The sequence below is a fragment of the Lutjanus erythropterus genome, chromosome 20 (genome assembly GCF_056507025.1).
Source record: "Lutjanus erythropterus isolate fLutEry1 chromosome 20, fLutEry1.hap2, whole genome shotgun sequence".
Taxonomy (NCBI): Eukaryota; Metazoa; Chordata; class Actinopteri; order Lutjaniformes; family Lutjanidae; genus Lutjanus; species Lutjanus erythropterus.
This window is the reverse complement of record NC_139336.1, coordinates 1,593,270-1,612,594: the sequence shown is the minus strand read 5'-3', so window position 1 is coordinate 1,612,594 and position 19,325 is coordinate 1,593,270. Positions and strand designations below refer to the sequence as shown.

The window sequence follows — 19,325 nt, the reverse complement described above, 5'->3', positions numbered from 1 at the left end:
AATAATAGAGAGCAGCCATCAGTTAATTAAATGTCCAACAGCATAACCTTATCATGCATTAATTTTTAGACTGATGTTTATTACAGTTATTACAGGTTGTTAGATGTTATTACAGTTTTAACAAAAATACAGTATGTGTACAGTTTATGCATGTCATGCTAACTGTGAGTGAACTTAAAGTGATAGTTCACCCAAAAATGAAATTTCACTCAATATCTACTCACCCCTGTGCTGATGTGAGGATGGCTGAAAATCTCCAGTTCACAAAACACCCCTGGAGCTTCAGCAGAAAACATCATTGCAGCCAAATCCAGTACAACTGAAGTGAATGGTGACCACTTTTAAATGTAAAAATAGAACACAAAAAACCCCACAAAATGTCTCCACACTGCTCGTGTGGTGTAATCCAAGTGTCTGTAAGACACAACATTAAAATTTGACCCAAAAAGATGTAATTTACACCATGTTTTTAGCCTAAATGTCAACTGTAGCCTCTCAGACCGGAGCTGCGTGCACACGCCTAAAGCAGGTACACAAGATATATACAAGATCTCACAATACCTTCAAGCCTATGTTTACATGCTACCTGGAAGCGACTCAGACAACAGAGAGATCTGCTTAGAAATAGTGACTTGTTACGCACACAGTTGACTTTGCAAACTTTCAACAAAGAAGAAAATGTCTGAGGACTTCGACATAGAAGAGAAACATAATTTCTTTGCTGCAGCCGTGCCGCTTGGGCAAGAGCCTGTGTACCTGCTTCAGGTATGTGCATGCGTATCAGGTCTGAGAGGCTACAGTTGACATTTACGCTAAAAACATGGTGTAAATCTTTTTGGGTCAAATTTTAATGTCGCAGCTTACAGACACTTGGATTACACCACACCAGCAGTATGGAGACATTTGTGTTTTTTTTTCCAATTGTACTGGATTTGGCCGCAATGCTGTTTTCTGCTGAAACTCCAGGAGTGTTTTGTGAACTGGAGATCTTCACCCATCCTCACATCAGCACAGGGGTGAGTACATATTGAGTGAAATTTCATTTTTTGGTAAACTATTGCTTTAAGCAAAGCAAACTCCGCCATGATAGTTCCTGTGCTGCTGGTAAGAACTACTCCAGAACAGGAACTATTTTACACTATAATCTATGACCACAGAATAAAAAAATACTCTGTTTTCTTCAAATATAGGTAAGGATCAGCTAATTGATATTTACTTGCTTCAGCTCTACTGAGTATACTCTTGAGGTCTACGGATGCAGATCTTCACTCAGTATAATATGTTTCAGAGAAACAAACTCACCCCAGCTGGGACAACACCTGGCATCCGAATATCCACAGAGAAATTGTGAGAGTTTGTTATGACCTGCGGCTGCTTGGGCCTGGATGCGCAGTCACTGGGATCGGACAAGATATTTTCCCGAGACCTTAGGGAGGAACAAGGGAACAATGTTTACTTCCTGTTTTACAACAGGACACTCAATTATTAATAGAAGAGGCAGCAGTCATACTGCCCAGCTACACTTCAACACAACAACTCATAACCACAATAATATAGTCAATAAAATGTTTTTATTGCCTACTAAGGGCTGGATTATATTCCCAAACTGACGTCAACAGAAGTGGACACCTGTCAGTTCTGTTTATACAGTGCTACTTTCTTGAGTCTGCTTGGAGGATGTATTCCACATATGCACAGCAGAACAGCAGTTTTGGCTGCAAAAGTCTGTGCAGTCCCAAATTGTGGGTGTGTGGATGTCCACACAAAGTCTACATGTTCTTCCTCTGATGACTAAATTTATATCACACAGAACACTAGCGGGCCTTCACTGTCTTGTGGATGTGGAACGTATAATACCAGCTTAATTCCTTTTTCACTCAGAATGTGTCTGGATGACAGTGCAAGACAGTGACGGCAACTGCCCTGAGCTGTGTTTAAGACTTCCATTAGCACTGTGGGGGAAAAAACACGCATTTGCTGAAACGCAATGCAATATCTGCACAGCATGAGCTGAGAAGATCAGGCACTCATCACATAAAGATTGTGAATGCAAGAATTAAAAAGTGGCAAACTATGGGGGATATGTGCCCTGAGGCAACAATTTTGGCCATAAATGCCCAAATTTGTCACTATTCCATCATATGCACTGATCTTAATAATGGCATATCTTAATGAGTTTGTCTATGGTCAGTAAGCATGATTTAAGAATCAACATTCACTTTGTTACACACAAAGCAGGAAAAAAAACTTACAAGATAATCAAAAATGTAATGCAATGTGAATAAAATGTTTGATGTGGAAAAAGTAAAAACTAAACTAAAAACTAAATATACTTTCATCATACTTTCATCGGAGTCCTCTGATGAAGTAACACAGTACACACAGTAGTGTTGAAACATCTGTTAGGCAACATCTGCTTGCACAATTACAAGACACACTGTGTAGCAATTATGCATGAAAATGATTACAGCACTCCAAATAACAAGTTGGAGCCACCAACTGTAAGTCTACATTAAATAGATTAAAATCCTATTTTATATACGACCTACAGCTGAAGTGAGTCGTTTCCCCCACCCCCCTCCTCCCCAGACTTAGGGAAGCTTTGCAGGATGCAGGAGCACCACAGGAGTGCAGGATGCACACATCGTAAATTGACAAATGAGGATGAGTCCTCCACTGTGAGTTTATCTGCTGGTTATGACTGTCAGTTGTCTGTTAATGCTAAGTTCAGCCTGTTATCCTGAAAACAAAAACCCAGTGCACTGAAATAACACACTCTGGATGATGAGTGAAGTGGCTGTCTGTCTCACTTCCTGCCAAACTCCATTAACATATTGCTCAATTTAACCACTACAGACACCTACCCCTTCTACAAGATTATTAATGATTTCATAAGACTCGTCAACAGACACTTATTCATTCAGCCGACTTTCAGCATTAACTCTAATTAATGTGACACAGGCAAATAAAAAGATTTTCCCACCCAGAAAAGACATTTCAAAGGAGGACACTGCAGCTATACCTTTTATTGTGACCAGTCCAAGGCACATCTGTGCAGTAATCATGTTGTTTAATCAGCTTATCTATTTGCCACACCTTTCAAGTGGCTCGATTTTATTTTTGCGTCTTTGCCTTTCTGTTATTTCCCTCCAGTCTCTCTTCTTTTTCCCCTCTTCTCTGTGTGTAAGTACATTGACAAAGTAAAGTCGGATCGGATCAGAGTAGTATGCGATGTGACTTGGGAAGTGGGTCAGCTAGTAAAATAATTGTTCAGAGTTTTGGAACTATTCGTAGAATAATACATGGGCATAGTGCAGGGCAGGTCTATAATACACAATATATTAACATTTGGCCCAACAAATATAACCAACGATTAGCAATTTGCTCTCATATGCATGAACATAAAATTAAATAAGTAAGATTTCATTGTAAATGTATTTGTACACTCTGTGGGTGTCATGGTTTTGCAACAGTGAGCTGTATGTCTAGGGATAAAGCCCCTTATGGATAGTATGTTCGTGATCTATTAGGTATTGAGTATTGAACCAGTATCATTTCAGGTATCAGTATCATGATACTAAACTTGGCATTGGTATCAAAGTAGAAAGTTCAGTATGGTGACAACTCTATTAAACTAACAAGAACATGAGCAACTAGGGTAGTTTGGTCAAAAACACAGAATGTAAACATTATTGTGTTAGAATACAAAAAAATTTCCACTGGGCAACTTTTAGCTAAAGGTGGGTAAAACAAGAAACAAGAGGAATGACCTAGGTGTGAGATACAAGAAAATGACATTTCTAAACAGAATAACAACTAAAACTTTCCAAAAGTATGTCTTACATCTTCAATCCATCCAAAACAAAACACAATCTTCTTTTTCTTACCTTTGGAAGCTGTATATAGGGTTTTGTATTTCCAGGCTGTAGCTGTGACAGATGAAAGCTAGCACCACCACACAGAACACAGAGACTCCCATCATGCCTGTGGTTATCAAAGCGTGTTTCGCTGCTCCTGTCTGGGCTGCAAATGTGAAGCAGAGGCTGTCAGTACTGTCCTGAGGGAAAGAAGGTAGGTAAAATGAAATGCATAAGAGAGGGCTGTCACACCTGTTTCCCTTGCTCAATATGATGGGAGGTGAAGGTAGTATCCCTGTTGAGCCTTACTCCTTTAGCATGTCGGATTGCAGTTTATGCTTGGGTCCTCCCAGACAGTAAGATGGCTCAACAGTATGTATGGAGCAACGACCTGAAAAAAGCACATGGGTTTAACTGACTGCCAACACAGACATGGAACCCAGTAACATAATGAGCCTTGTATGTCAGTGCATTGTATTTATTTACATGTCATTTAAAGGCTTGAGGCATTTGATGATATATAATATACTATGATGTTTTTTGTTTACCTAAAGATTTTGATACAATTGTTGTAACCTTGATAATATTTGATATCTGGTAATAATAGACCATTCCAGACAAATTCATAGGGCTAAATAATACTAGCCTTACTCTGAAAACAAAAAGTCCCCCAAAAAGGAAGAAGAATGAAACTACAGTGGCAATAAAAAGAAGCTGAAATGATCCTACATGTCTTTCTTTTTGGGATTATGGAGATGTCTTATACAAACATGCCTCATCTCAATGACTTCGCACTTCAGACTCTTGTTACCATGGTGCTCTGCGGTTTATTACTAACTGTTGCCTGCACCCATCACTGAGTTTTGTATGACTGGCTGGCCCTAATGGGCTTCACGCAGACTCAGCCACTGCTACACATTGATCTACTGAGCAAAATTCATCAGCAATTATACATTTTTTCAATCAATACTGGGAGACACTATTTGCACTCCAGGAATATATCTCTATTTTTTGTTCTTAAGGAGTGCCCTGAGCAAGGATACAGCATTTCATGTATGAAGCTCCAGCACAGTCAGAAAATAAAACCTCAGGAACTAATCACCTTGTGTGAATTGAAGGAAAGTAGAGCTGTGTATTGGTAAGAATCTAGCAATACTATATGTATCACAATACAGGAGTTACAATTCAATATATTGGCATATATTGTGATACATAATCTAAAGAACATGCCACTATATGCATAAAATTCGGGTTGATTAAGTTTACTTTTTTATGCTTTCGGAAAATTGAAGATACATAACAACACTATCAAGTGGTTAGGGGTTTAAACACATTACAAAATGAACCAATGCCATGAATCTTTGCATGTATCACAATATCATGATACAGTATTTTGAGAATCAATATAGTATCACAAAACATAACATAAGGCATGTATCAATTTCTTCTTACACCCCTAGAGGTTAAGCAATAACATTCCTATACATATACTGTATATCTTTAATCACTGTATTCCCTTCTATTCCCAAATAACTCCACTGTTACCTTCACAAATCAGCATTAATAATCAACATAAAAGATGCTTTACTAAATGAACAAACAATGGTTGGAACTGATCCCCCATGAACTCTCTGTCTCTGTAGTTTTCCCTTTCTCATAATCCAATTTCTTAGACTAACTGGTCAAAAATTGCTCTACCTCAAACAACCATTTAAATATCTCTGGTGCTAGTGTTCCCATGTCTACTGTACTTAAACACTAAAATCCTCTATCACCAGATATGTAATCTTGTATTGTGACACTGATATACATTGCAATATAGTAAACTGTCTGGAAAATAAATTAACTGTGTCTGGATGAAACAGCCACAGGGGAATGTCTGTTTTTGTCCGGTTCTTGCAAGTTATCACATTCTAAGATGAAACCTTTCACCTCAGAGATACAAATAAATAGTCGGCTATATTTTTATAAAAAGAAGAGTTGTTATGTGATAATTGTGTATGTTCTAATATGTAAAAATATTTTGCTATATTGTGAAAAACATCTTACTAAAACAATAAGCTTTTTACATTATGTGATTCTGATCTGTTTTTCTTTTTCTGGTGTGGCAGCAATACACCTTTGTTCATATTAAGACAAAAATCATGGAAAAATCTAAAATTGTCATCAATCATGGATTTTCAAAAATTTTGCAATTTCATTTAGCAGACACTTTTATCTAAAGCGACGTATATCTGAGAGCTGATACAACTTAAGCAAGGATCTAGTCAGGAGAAAACACGAGAAAGTTACAAATGTTTGTAATGGTACAATATACCCACAGAGACTAAGCTGATAGCAACCACAGTATAAACAGCAATATCTCTTATGGTTGACAGATTCATGTCATTCCATGGTATTTATCATACCGCCAAATTACCCACCAGGAGCTCCAGCCTTGCTGATTCAAGTGTATGAGCTGCTGTGTGCCACATTTACATTAAAACACAAAGGATGCTGCTTATAAATGGCAAAGCAAAAACCACTGAGATGTTGAGCCTGCTTGGTGACTCATCGCTGTTCACAGAGTAAGGTGGAAGTAACAGAGAGGAGGGGTGTGAATGGGCAGAGCTGTGCTGACATCACAGCCCGCTGAGGACATAGATGGAGGAAACTATGGAAACAGGCTCATCCCACTCATGGACCACAGCACGTATTACACCAGCGAACACGTTCACCAGCCACCTAAAACCTCGTTTAGATCCACCTTAATATTCAAACATAATACTAGACACGGTTTCATTTTCTAAGTATGAGCTGGCGAATACCAACAAACAGGACTTATTAACTGGGATAAGTTAGAAAACAAATATTGCGTAGGTTATGGTGGAAATAAAAGTAGACCTAAACACGAAACGTGTCTTACTGTACCAGTTTCATTAAGTCCAAAATTAATGATGATTTCTTATTTTTTGCATCACGCATCCACCATCACGAACACACATCTGTCACGCCTGAAGTCAACAGGAAGCGACATGGGGAAAATAGCCATCTTTAAGCGGTTGGGGGTACACATAAACATACCACACCCCTTCATCTAAACAAGCTAGTTATTTGTAAAGCTAGGAAACAGCGAGAGGTTTGCTGTATATTAGTTAGCCCCCTGAGCAGCTAATGATAATAAGTGTCATGTACATGAGCTAACGTTAGCTATCTTGTGCGTTGATGTGTGTGTGTTGACAGGTTAAACATGGAATATTAGCTGTAAGCAGTTTAATTGAAAGTGCCTTAAGTGTAGCTCACGTTAGCGTTAGAGTTAGCTTGACGGGACAGTTTGTACAGACATGCTTTGTAAATAAAAAAAATGGTAGCTACCTGTTCGTTGTTGCTAGACGTCTTGCAAGTACTGAGGTGAAAACCTGTGTGTCGTTGGTAAGAATCAGTAACAACGACACTTCCACCTTTTCAGAATAAAAGCGTCATCTTTAAAAACAGCTCAAAAAAGAAACGTACGCGCGCGCACACACGAAGATAAGATTAACAGATGAAGAATCAAACGTACGGGTAGAAAAAGAGTCAGTAATAAAGAGAAATACAGATAAAAAAATATAGAGTAAACTATAAAACAGAAAAACATATATACAATAAAATTTTACACACAAACTATACACTATGGACCTCTTTACACTTTACACACACACACACACACACACACACACACACACACACACACACACACACACACATTAATTAATTAATTAATTTCCAAACTTCTCATCTGCATTTTAGCAACCAGTAAGGTGATCTGATCACAAACAGGCCAGTGAAAAGATATACAAGACATACAAACGAAAACAAAATGCTACTCGTTTGGAGTAAGGATGTTAATGATTAATCAAACTAAAACGTATTCATGGGTATTTAATTAATAGTAATGTCAGTATTTGCACCTCATTTGATGAATAAGGAAAAAAACTAAAACCGATTAGTTTTTGCGAAAAATACTCTGCACTTTTACTTCAGTATATTTCTAACACCAGTAATTTTATTTGGAACTGAGTAATATCTCAGCAATAACAGCACTTGTTCTTGAGATTTTTAGTACTCTTTCCACCATTGATATTGACACACGCAGTAAATACATGGTGCGAAGATTTTTACTAAGAGAGGATATGAATCTTTTTGCCGTGTAAAATGGATAATTGGAAAAAAAAAACACAGGATGGTTTCACAGTATGAATCTAAATATACAGCATATAAAAATATTATGGTGCTTTTTTCTTTACTTTTTTCTTTTTAATTATTGAATAATCAAATAAAATCTGAAAAAGCAAGCAAATTAAATTCAGTATAAAAATATAACATCTAATCACAAAATACAATGAATAATATTGTCTGAAAAAAAGAATTGGAAGGACACAGCCATGCCTTGCGCAGGTTTATATTGAAATCTTACTGTGTTTTTGAAGTTCATTCCGTATATGTTTGTTTGTGCATTTTAGTACTGCTCATTTTTTTTCCAATCAAATACGTTAGTAATGTTTCTATCAAGTGAAAGACGGAGGGCCGTAAAAAATACGCTTTTATTTTGTAAAAGCTGACAGGAAGTAGTTTTTCTCCATCCGACTACTGGTTGTTGTGGTATGTGCTGCCAGTAAGTTGTAGCTGCAGAAGAAGCTTACAGGTTGTTATCGTGTCTGCCGAATCGTAACTCCATGTGGACCTATAGTGCAGCAGGTATGTTAGTAAATTACGCTAAATAATGTAATTATCATTCCTCTGTGTGGTTGTTTCACCTCAGATGAACACGAGCCTGCTGTGCCTGCTGTCAGTCACAACTTCCTCGTCTTAAACGTTACAGTTTCTGGGAACTGGCGCATGTTGCCGTCACATTACATATCTCTCTTTCAGTATACGTTCAGACGTTTGTGGTAGCTCTGTTGTGTATAGGATTAGTATTATTGTGCATAACCACTAAGCAGCATGACAGGTCTGTCGAAGACTGAGCTTCCTTCTAGTAGAGTTTACCTCCCGTGAAAGCGCTGTTTTTCACAGTGACACCCGGCGTAAGTATTTGGTAACTACGACCATGAGAGCCACCATCTTCGATATCTGATCAAGCCCTGGGTCAGTCCAGCCGCCATAATTAATAGATAATGTTGCGCGTCTATTCCTGTAGTTATGGTACCGGTGCTGAAAGCGTTCAAAAGGGACGAAAAAGACCTTCCGAAGACTTGCTATGTAAGACAAATTACACAACGAATTTCTCACATTTCACACGCATAATCAATTTTATTTTACACATAATTTATGTCAAAAGTATTGTTAAAATGACGTCTTCCAAAACATAATGTTAAGGGTTTTTACTGGAGTGCGCAGTCCTCTACTGCGTATGGAGGATGAGCAGAACACACTCGTATCATCTTCAGCCTCTTGGCATATTTACTTTAACAATGAAGTACAAAACTGGTATAAAAATGGTCGTGGTGTCATCTCATCACCGATGCTAAACAGAACTACAACTGGCGCTCGCTGAGAGCGTGATGACGTCACGTCCTGTACGTACTGTAAACGTCATACAATACAGCAGTGCAGTACATCAGACTACCATAATACAGGGAGTAAGGGCGCCATCAAATTACAACAGTTAACACATAATGAGTAAAAATGGTATCTGTAGGAAAGTTAAAATGGGATTGGATAGGATGAACAAACAGAGATTGGCAATCATCACAGTAGACTTGTTAGGTAAAGGTAGATTTCGATTTAAACAGCTAAGAACATACATTACTAAGCTGCAGGAGCTTTATACATTTTATACAAAATCTGGTGTTGGAGCAGCATGACAGATAAAAGCATCATCACTGTAGAGCACCTTGTCATGTATAAAAACTGGTGATGGTGCACTTTTACACTGATGAAAAACATATATGTTAACAGGTGAAGGCACATCTGCACACAGATGAAAATTAATAGGTGACAGCACACCTCAACACGGATGAAAATAGAGTATACCCAGTGAAGACACACCTTCACACTGACAATAGTCTTCATGTCTACATGTTGGCATCAGCAAATAAACAAAAACATAAGTGTGTCGGGTGCTTATTTGTCAAATAAAATAATAAATAACTTCTACTTACATCATTGGAGCACTCTCCTCAATACATCAACATCAATGGGAGTCTTTCTGAAACTTTCTGAAAGAAAATAATTTTTGGAAGCTGCTTTTTCTTTCTCTGCTGCGTCTTTAAATTCTGGCTTCTCAAACTTTCTTTTGTGCTTGTATATTGCTCGTTTCTCTAAACTTAATGCTGTCTTGACATCTCATCTCTAACTTTCTGTTGATTTTCTCTCGCGGTAGTGTTGTGTATGTCCATAACTGCCCAGAATTTCAGGCAGCCCACTTTGTACATTCTTGAACTTGAAATCGCCAATTAATACTTAAACTTAACGTAGAAACGTGACATGGATGTATGAGTCAATAAACTAGCTCGTATATGTAAAACTTAGTTTGTGTTATTACTATTGCTATACTATTACTACTATAAATACCATCCACACCATGGGAATGCGATGTGTGTTAGTAAGTGGTAACTGCAGCACAAATACTGTCTTGTGAAGATTAGGGCCGATCTCCATTTAGTGAATGTTTGGAAGTTTGTGCACCCGGGCTCTATTCAGTTGTGGGCCCTAATGCAACTGCATTACCTACATGTATGTGTAGTTCCTCCCCTGCCTCCACCAAAGCTAATAATCCCGTCTTAATACACAAGACTCCAAGCAGAGCCACTATTCGGTATGTCTGGATATATTTCCAAAATCAAGTTTTACATATCGCACCAACAAAAGTGAAAAATAATTTCTACATCCTCCCCATGATTTGATTCAGATCCAAAATTTAATGCACCCTTCAACTAAGTTACATGAAATTCAGGCAAGCAGTTTTTTTCACAGTTCTACAGCCCTGGTTCCAATTACCCCCAGTGGTCTGTGTAATTTTAATATACACAGATATTATATATTTTCATATATATATATGTATGTATATATGACTTATCAACAAACAGTTACAAAGTTCTTTAGAAGGTAGACAAAAGAACAGAGGATCATGTGATAAAATGGCAACTGTTGCCTCTAAGATGTTATGCAGCTGACCACCATAAGTCAGGGCTGCGGCCCCAACACATGGCAGCCCCGTATGCCCGATGACCCACACAGCCCCCAGATGTTGTTATCAGCAAAGTGGGACAGATGACGGCTCATAAAACCATTGCTGTTTGGCAGTGTTTTAATTTAGAAAATGGCAATACGGTTGAATGTAGGCTGTGACAGAATAAACTGGTATATAACCACTGCACTGGAGCACCATGTGACCACATTCAGCAGAAACAGACATTAACCTGCAAGCAGAGCAGCTGCTGCTGCTAGCACTGCTAATGTTAGCCACACTGTGTAGCAGGCTGCAGCTACTATCAGCCCCTGGTAAACGATTCCATTTACTCACAGACACTATGATCCTTTTCAGTCTGAAAAGGTGAAACATTTAGTGAGTTGTTGTCATGATTTGTAGATTAACGTGCAGAGTTCATATTACATGGCACAAAGTGCCACACATTCAATTTCAATTGAGCACATCAATTAATGTGTGATTTATGACTTCAAATGGCTTTAATACACACAGTAGTTTTTTGATCAATGATCAATTAATGAATTGTGTGCAATTTTAACTATTTTGTAAGTGTTTTATTACTGTTAGACTAGTTGACTAGTTGAATTTGCGTTTAACGGACAAGGAAATTAATCACCTGGAGCATACCTAGTTTTTACAGGAGCCCAGAATGGACAGACTAAACTCAAGGTATGGCATTTCATGTTATGTGAGTTTCACAGCCAATCTATGTTCTACTATACACTTGCCAGGGTAGAGTGAGAAGGAGGTGTTTGCAATCTGCGAGTTCACCGCTAGATGACACAGAATCCTATGCACGGGCTCTTTAATGTTCTGAGCTGTAGCTAGTAAACTTCTGTTTTCCTTTTCAGATGCAGAGAACCATGGGTCGGAGCAGCAGCTCTCTATCCCACAGTGTTCCAGTGGTGCTGGTGTGCCTCACTGCTTTGCTCCTCAGCAATGTCTTGATATACTTGTATCTGGACTCCATATATCATACTGATCAGCAGCTGGTGTCCTCTCATGTCGGCTGTCCGCCACGACATTTTAAAATGGTGACCATGAAAAACTGCACCCCCTGGCTCCAGTGTTCACAGATAAATGCTGAAGTCCACAAGCTAAAGCTGATTGGCCAGGGAGCCGTGAAGAAGGTAGAGGATCTTTTACACTGTACCAGACTTTTTATGGCATCCCTCCTCTCCCCTTCAGAAGCTGAAAAAAGTTGCTTTTATTGATTTGATTTACAATGACTTCAGATGACATTCTAGTTGTAACTGTAACTGTTTACTGCATCATTAATTATGAAAAAGGTTTAGCTTTGCTGCAAAGGCACTGTGTACACATTAGAGTTATGTTGTAGTTCAAGGGTTCTCAACCTTTTGTAAATCCCGGCCCATTTCTGATTGATAAAAAACTTCGAAGGACCATCTTCTCAAATAAATGAGAAAAAAAACCTAAAATGATGAAAAATGTGATAAAATAATACACCAGGCTGTGACAGGTTTTCACCACATTCATCACACTGTGCTTTGGGTTCAGCATCACTGTCTGCCTTTATGAATCTAAATTTAATGTATTCAGGGTCATATTTCCTCACCATATGCTTTGGACCTCTTACTGGTGCAGGGTTATCTCCCACATACTGTCAAAAACCGATTAATTTTGTGTCCCCCATAAAGACTTAAGCCCTGAGTACTTACAGACTTTAGCTGACGTCACCTGTAGTGCTTGAGTGTCAAAGGCTTGAAGGGGTCGACATGGGACAGCACTTTGCTACAATATTAAAAATTTTACGAGGCAATACATATACACACAGTGTTTCCTCTAGGATTTTTTTCAGCAGCAGGGGCAGGCGTTCCGTTTCTCTTCTTAGAGAAATATTTCAATAAATTCATCTAAAAAATGCAGTCAGTTGTTACATAATGGTGTGTAGATATTAACGTTAGCCTAATACTATCAATTAGTTTACTCACGTTAGCGACACTGAGTTGGCACCGGACCAAATTAACTTAAACTACCGATAAGTTACATAATGTTAGCTGGTCATCAACATATTGTGAACGTCTGTTTAACTTGTAAAATCTATGTCGAGTTATCTCAAGCTAATAACTTACGTCTGCCTCTTCTCCGGCCGGTAATTCGCTGCTTTATTGTTTATTTGTAATTCGGGAATACGCTCCTCTGACTCTGCCCTGTCGCCTAGGTGCTTGATGTGCTTGACGACCGCGCCCCCCAAACAACGCTAGCATCATGCAAATGAGCACGCGCAAGTATATTTCCATACTGAGCAAGATAGTTATCTGCAGTTTACCTTAGTGCTCGCAAGTACCCGACAGGAGTCTGTTTTGAAGGTGGAGAGATGCGGCGGTGGTGTATTTGTGTCAACAATAAAAAAAAAAGAAAAAAAAAAAAGAAATTTGAAGGAGTGGCGGCTAGGATTTAGGAGTGGCGGCCCGCCACTCCTAAATGAATGTAGAGGAAATACATATACATATACAATATATACATATACAATATTACAAGACAGTTACAAGGTATACAAATATAAATATACTCAGTCACTCTTGTAAAGAGCATGTATATCATGGCAGTTTTGCGTTTCCAGTGATTCTTACAACTCTAAATTTTCTATGATGGAATGATTGAAACATGTCTTTGTCACAAAAGACATTCATGCATTTTGCTTCTTTCATAAATGATCATACAGGTCTTCTGGACATATGACAGAAATATACATACAGCGATGCTAATGTCCCTTGTCCATTTTCACTTCAGTTAGTTTCTGTTGGTCACCATCCACCAGCTTCTGGTTCTATCTTTGACCACTCCTCTTGACTGAATTGGTGCAGTTTAACTATATTTGTTTGCTTTCTGACACAGACTTGTTTCTTCAGCACAGTCCAGTTCTTTATGGGGGTTTTAGTCAGGACTTTGGGAAGGCTGGTCTAAAACCTTAATTCTGGCCTGATTTAAAAATTTCTTTACCAGTTTTGATGTGTGTTTGGGCTCAATGTCCTGCTGGAACACACAACTGCATCAAGACTCAACCTGCTGGCTGATGATTTTAGGTTTTCCCTGAAGAATTTGGAGGTAATCCTCCTTCTTCATTATTCCATTTACTTTCTGTAAAACACCAGTTCCACTGGCAGCAAAACAGCCCCAGAGCATAAAACTACCACCACCATGTCTGACGGTAGGTGTGGTGGTCTTGGGGTTAAAGGCCTCACCTTCTCTCCTCCAAACATATTTCAGTGCAGACCTGCTTTTTTGTGATTCTTGGTTGAGTCCTGACCGTCCTGACCAGCTGTCTCTCAGCAGCAGGTGATAACTTGTGTTTTCTTCCTGATCTTCGCAGTGACACAGCTGTGCCATGATGCCCTCTATACTTACAAACACTTGTTTGCGCAGTTGATTTTGGGATCTGTAGCTGCTCTGAAATGGCTTTAAGCGACTTTCCTGATTTGTTCAAGTCAGTAGTTTGCTTTTTCAGATCTGTGCTGAGCACGTTGGACTTTCCCATCATAGCATTTGTGTCTGACTCCAATGAGTGAATCAAATTCTATCCTATTTATGTTGGCTGAGAGAAATCATCATCTTTAGTCAATCACAATCACTCACAAGTTAAGAGGTCATGGCACTAAGAAAAAACACACAACCTTCTACATCACCAAAAACTGATAATTCAAGTAGCTGTATGTATATTTTTGACCAAGCAGATTTTATCATATTTCCAGGAGATCTGTAATAAATTCATGAAAGAAGCAAAATGCATGTTTTGTGACAAAGACACATATTTCAATCATTCCATTATAGAACATGAAGAGTAATAGGAGTCATTCGAAACTCAAAATTGCCATGATATACATGCTCTTTACAAGTGTATATTAACTTTTGACACAACTGTCCATAAGCTTTGTACTTTTGCTGTTGTTTAATAAACTGAGTGGTTAATAATTCAGTTCAAGAATTAAAGGTCAGATCTGGGTAGTGATTTAATGAATTTCTGTTTGTGGATAAAGAAAATAGAATAATGAAAATGATCAAGAGTGCTGTCATCTACAGATTTTTTTCTTTTTAAAATGCTTCTGGGGTACCCTTGGTAATGCTGCATGCTAGGAAATGTGAGTAATTACCTCAGAAATGCAGACTTAAAGAAAATGTGCATAAAGGGCTCAAAAGTCAGTGAGACCTAATGATTTGACAGTGGAACTGCCCTAAACCCTCACTGACTTATCTGGAACACGCCTCAAAGTCTGTGACTCTGAGGATGGGCATTGGGTTTGGACCAAACACATTTGTCTCTACCTGGTGGCGTGTTGTGATTGCCATTGTGATATTAAATACTCATAAGTAGTAAATAAGTACCTGTTCCATGAAATTATGCATTTTCATTTGTTGGCAAAAATGCTGAAGCAATAGCTATCCCTAAAGACAACTCATGAATGCAGGGCTAAAAACAAGCTGACACAGAGATGACTGAATCTGTCAAATGGGGATGATGACGCACACATTAAGTCTTTCCTTGAAGGCATTCATGATGTTGCACTTAAATGTTTGCATTTAAAGTGACAGATATGTTGTGTAAAAAATGAAAAAGAGGCCTTGAGAGATTCTCTTGTGTTTGTGTTAACTTGGCCACCAATGGAAGACTATGGAAGAAATTCTGTAAGTTAAAGATTTATATCTGCAGTACATCTTTTATTAAGTATTTTAAATGCATGTATTGTTTACTGATGAGGGGGGAAAGCTATTAATTCTACCCAAATGCACTTTTTCTGTCTCATTTATGGTTAAAATGTGTCATATTGTTTTCCTGATGAGAAGAAATAACAACAGTGAGATGTTAACTGAGCCTAAATTCATTAATCTTTCATTTATAAAATATTTAATTCTGTTTATTTGTTTTCAATAACAATTCTCAAGATAATATAAGGTGATGCAGAAATGGCGCTTTAATCATGCACAAATTATTTTAGATTTTAGATAGATTAGTTTGCGATTTGAAAAGTAGGTCCCCAGAAAAAAAAGTTTGAGAAACACTGCTCTAAGGTATTTGTTGAAATCAACCAGTATCAAGTAGTATTGAAACTTCTCCAGTTAAGCCCTGTTGATAAAGAAGCACCCCTGAGAAAAGGTATCATTGGTGTCAGTATCACTTTAAGGGTACTGGAATTAATATCATAATTTTTTAAACCATACCCAGACCTAGTGATTGATCACTTTGACTTGAAAGTACAGTACAGCTCCTAATTCCAGTACAGCTCTGTAATGTCACAGTGTGGACATCTGTATTATAGTTTCAGGTCCCCTAATACCAGTACTGACTCCTCTGCTTTACTTGGTGATTTTCAACAACAGGACTTGTAGCTCCATGCGTTCAGAGGTAACACTAATACAACTTGTCCACAAATGGAGCACAACAGGTTGCTGTACATGCTCATGGCATTCATAAAGTTGAAATGAGCAGTTCACAACCAGTTCAGAAAAAGTATTCAGTCTTTTGTTGTGATCAGCATTGTTTGTGTGCAGCTGTAACTGTCGACACACTGACCTCAGCATCCTCTCTTCTTCCCTCAGGTCTATCTGGCAGAGTGGAGGGGTCAGAAGGCAGCCCTGTCCAAACTAGCCTCTCTGGATTACCTGGATGATTTTGTCCATGGACTATCCATGTTAAAGGCCCTGCAGGGCCCCCAGGTGGTGCAGCTGGTGGGGTCTTGCCTTGAAGACTACAAACTGGTCACAGAGCACCACCCACATGGTTCACTGCTTAACTTGGACAGTGTTCTTGCACAGGAGCAGCACAAGCAACACAACACATGGCAGATGCGGCTGAGGTTGGCTACAGATTATGTCTCCATCCTCCATTACCTTCATAACAGTCCAGCTGGGCGGAGGGTGATGTGTGACTCCAACAGCCTAGAGAAAACCCTCTCTCAGTTTCTGCTGACTAATGACTTTCACCTGGTAGTGAACGATGTGGACGCACTGCCGGAGGTGGACCCCTCCAGAGGCTTGTTGGTGAAATGTGGTCACAGAGAGCTCACTGGAGACTTTGTAGCTCCAGAGCAGCTGTGGCCATTCAGAGACACAGGGAAGCCATTTTCAGACGATCTCATGCCTGGGTATGATGAAAGGACAGACATCTGGAAGATCCCAGATGTGACATGGTTCCTGATGGGAAGGGTGCCTGGGGGGGATTTAGTCCACTTCCATCTTTTTCAGATCCATGAGGAATGTAAGAGGGAAGACCCCAAGCTCCGGCCTTCAGCTCTGGATGTTCTGAAGGTGTACAAATCAGTGTACAGCAGCATGGTGCGAGACAGTGCTGGCTTTAGAGACATGCTGTAGTACATGACTGACTCAAAAAGACCATGAACGTACAAAAAATTCAAGCTATACTTTTATAGTTTTGTTTGTGCAGTATAATAAATGCTACTCAGTCTGGAACCAACTGTAGATTTGTCCTGTTTTATTGTTTAGTGTGACTTTTTTATTGTTTAGTGAGTGAGTGAACCTGATCATGTTGTTCACTCTGACCTCTGGGTCAAGAAATAGGCCCTGTCCGAACTCAAGGATGACACACTTGGAAATTTAAAGACAGTGTTAAGGGAATTTTTCTAAATACATTCTACATGTTAAAAAATAAACCTGTGAAAATGTTGGAGACTGTTCACGATTTCTGTGGTTAGGATTGTTTGAGCGGACCTGAATCATGGCTTGGTGATGTGACCCCAAACAGTATGTAAGCCCCACAAACGACACCACCTCCCTCTCCCTAACAGTCAGTTACAAATGTACCTTCAGTGACTCTCTCAGTCCAAATCAGTCCAGCAGTTCACTTCAGCTCACTGAAGGGCTGGGTGGTTAATAACATGTTTCTGTGGTGTGACAAACTCAGAACACACATTATTGTTGCTTTACACCAACTTTATGTGACAAGTCAAGTGGCCAGTTTACAACAGATAGGTCTTATGCCAAACTGGTCACTATTCACTTCCATTGTTTGGGAGATTCTGCAACACTGTTTTTTTTCACTGTGAAACTCCAGCAGTGTTTTGTGGACTTAAAAACGAAACTCGACCTTCATTCAGCATGAGGGTGAGTAGATAATGACTGAATTTTTATTTAAAAAAGGCAACAACTTTATACAAAAATCATTTATAACTTAAACTGCTAACAAAGAATGACACAACAATGTCACATTAAAATTATATCTACAACTAATAACTGTACTGGTGACCAAATAAATGCAACCACCAATAAATGCATGAATGGAATTATAAATACAGTCCAAACAAGCAGTGACTGAATGATAAAAACTGAAAAGCAGTGAGTGATGCTAGGATGCCTTCATTTGGAAACACAGGAGACAGCAAAGGAGACATGAGCATCAAAGGGATAGTTCACCCAAAAATGAAAATTCAGTCATTATCTACTCACCCTCATGCTGATTGAAGGTCAGATTTAGTTTTCAGTCTACAAAACACTGCTGGAGTTTCACAGGAAATGGAAGTGAATGGTGACCAGTTTTCAAATGTAAAAAAACAACAGAATTATGCAACACCTTTTTCCTGTGAAACTCCAGCAGTGTTTTGTGGACTAAAAACTAAACCTGACCCTCAGTCAGCATGAGGGTGAGTAGATAATGATTGAATTTTCTTTTTTTTTTTTTTTAACTATCTTTTAATCGGTGAACTCAAATGTATGAACATTGCAAGTTCCTGTTAGTACAGTCCATATTGTTCCAGCATCAACATCAAGTACTGCTGTGCTGAATCAAGTTTGCATCCGTGAGAATTTAACAAATCTTTTGCTCCGTGACATGATTCTGGTAAGCCAGGGGATGTGACTGTCCAGGCTGCATGCATAGAGAAGCTATGTGCTGCTGCATTCTCTCTCACCCACTGGATCCTGGTAAGGTGTTCGGTGCCTCGTTGGGCCTTCGTTTCAAGTATTTATTGGTGTGTGTAGAAATATGTACACCTAGGGGTGTACTCACTTTTGTTGCCAGAGGTTTGGACATTAATGGCTGTGTGTTGACTCATTTCTTCAGTGTTGTCCCATGAAAAGATATAATTAAATATTTGCAAAAATGTGAGGAGTGTACTCACTTTTGTGAGATATGTGTGTATACATATATATATATATATATATATATATATATATATATATATATATATATATATATATATATATATATATATATATATATATATATATATGTGTGTGTGTGTGTATATATATATATATATATATATATATATATATATATATATATATATATATATATATATATACATATATATATATATATGTAT

The 19,325-nt window shown here is 38.5% G+C and overlaps 2 protein-coding genes across 2 annotated transcripts in view; one reads left to right on the top strand and one right to left on the bottom strand.

Moving 5' to 3' along the window:
• pam (peptidylglycine alpha-amidating monooxygenase) overlaps nt 1–7,296 on the bottom strand; it is a 47,078-nt gene extending 39,782 nt beyond the window's left edge. Inside the window, exons 1-4 of the mRNA XM_084745443.1 lie at nt 7,212–7,296; nt 4,110–4,248; nt 3,888–4,023; nt 1,303–1,426 (exon numbers count right to left, since the gene is read on the bottom strand). Of these exons, the coding sequence (XP_084601569.1) occupies nt 1,303–1,426; nt 3,888–3,982 (219 nt within the window). The 5' untranslated portion in view covers nt 3,983–4,023; nt 4,110–4,248; nt 7,212–7,296. The remainder of the gene's footprint in view (nt 1–1,302; nt 1,427–3,887; nt 4,024–4,109; nt 4,249–7,211) is intronic.
• A 1,160-nt stretch (nt 7,297–8,456) lies between these two features.
• On the top strand, nt 8,457–17,454 carry pomk (protein O-mannose kinase). Its single transcript, XM_084746368.1, has 3 exons — nt 8,457–8,573; nt 11,880–12,158; nt 16,585–17,454. Exons 2-3 carry the CDS (start codon nt 11,880–11,882, stop codon nt 17,353–17,355), a joined length of 1,050 nt encoding a protein of 349 aa, XP_084602494.1. The 5' UTR covers nt 8,457–8,573; the 3' UTR covers nt 17,356–17,454.
• The last annotated feature ends 1,871 nt before the right edge of the window (nt 17,455–19,325 follow it).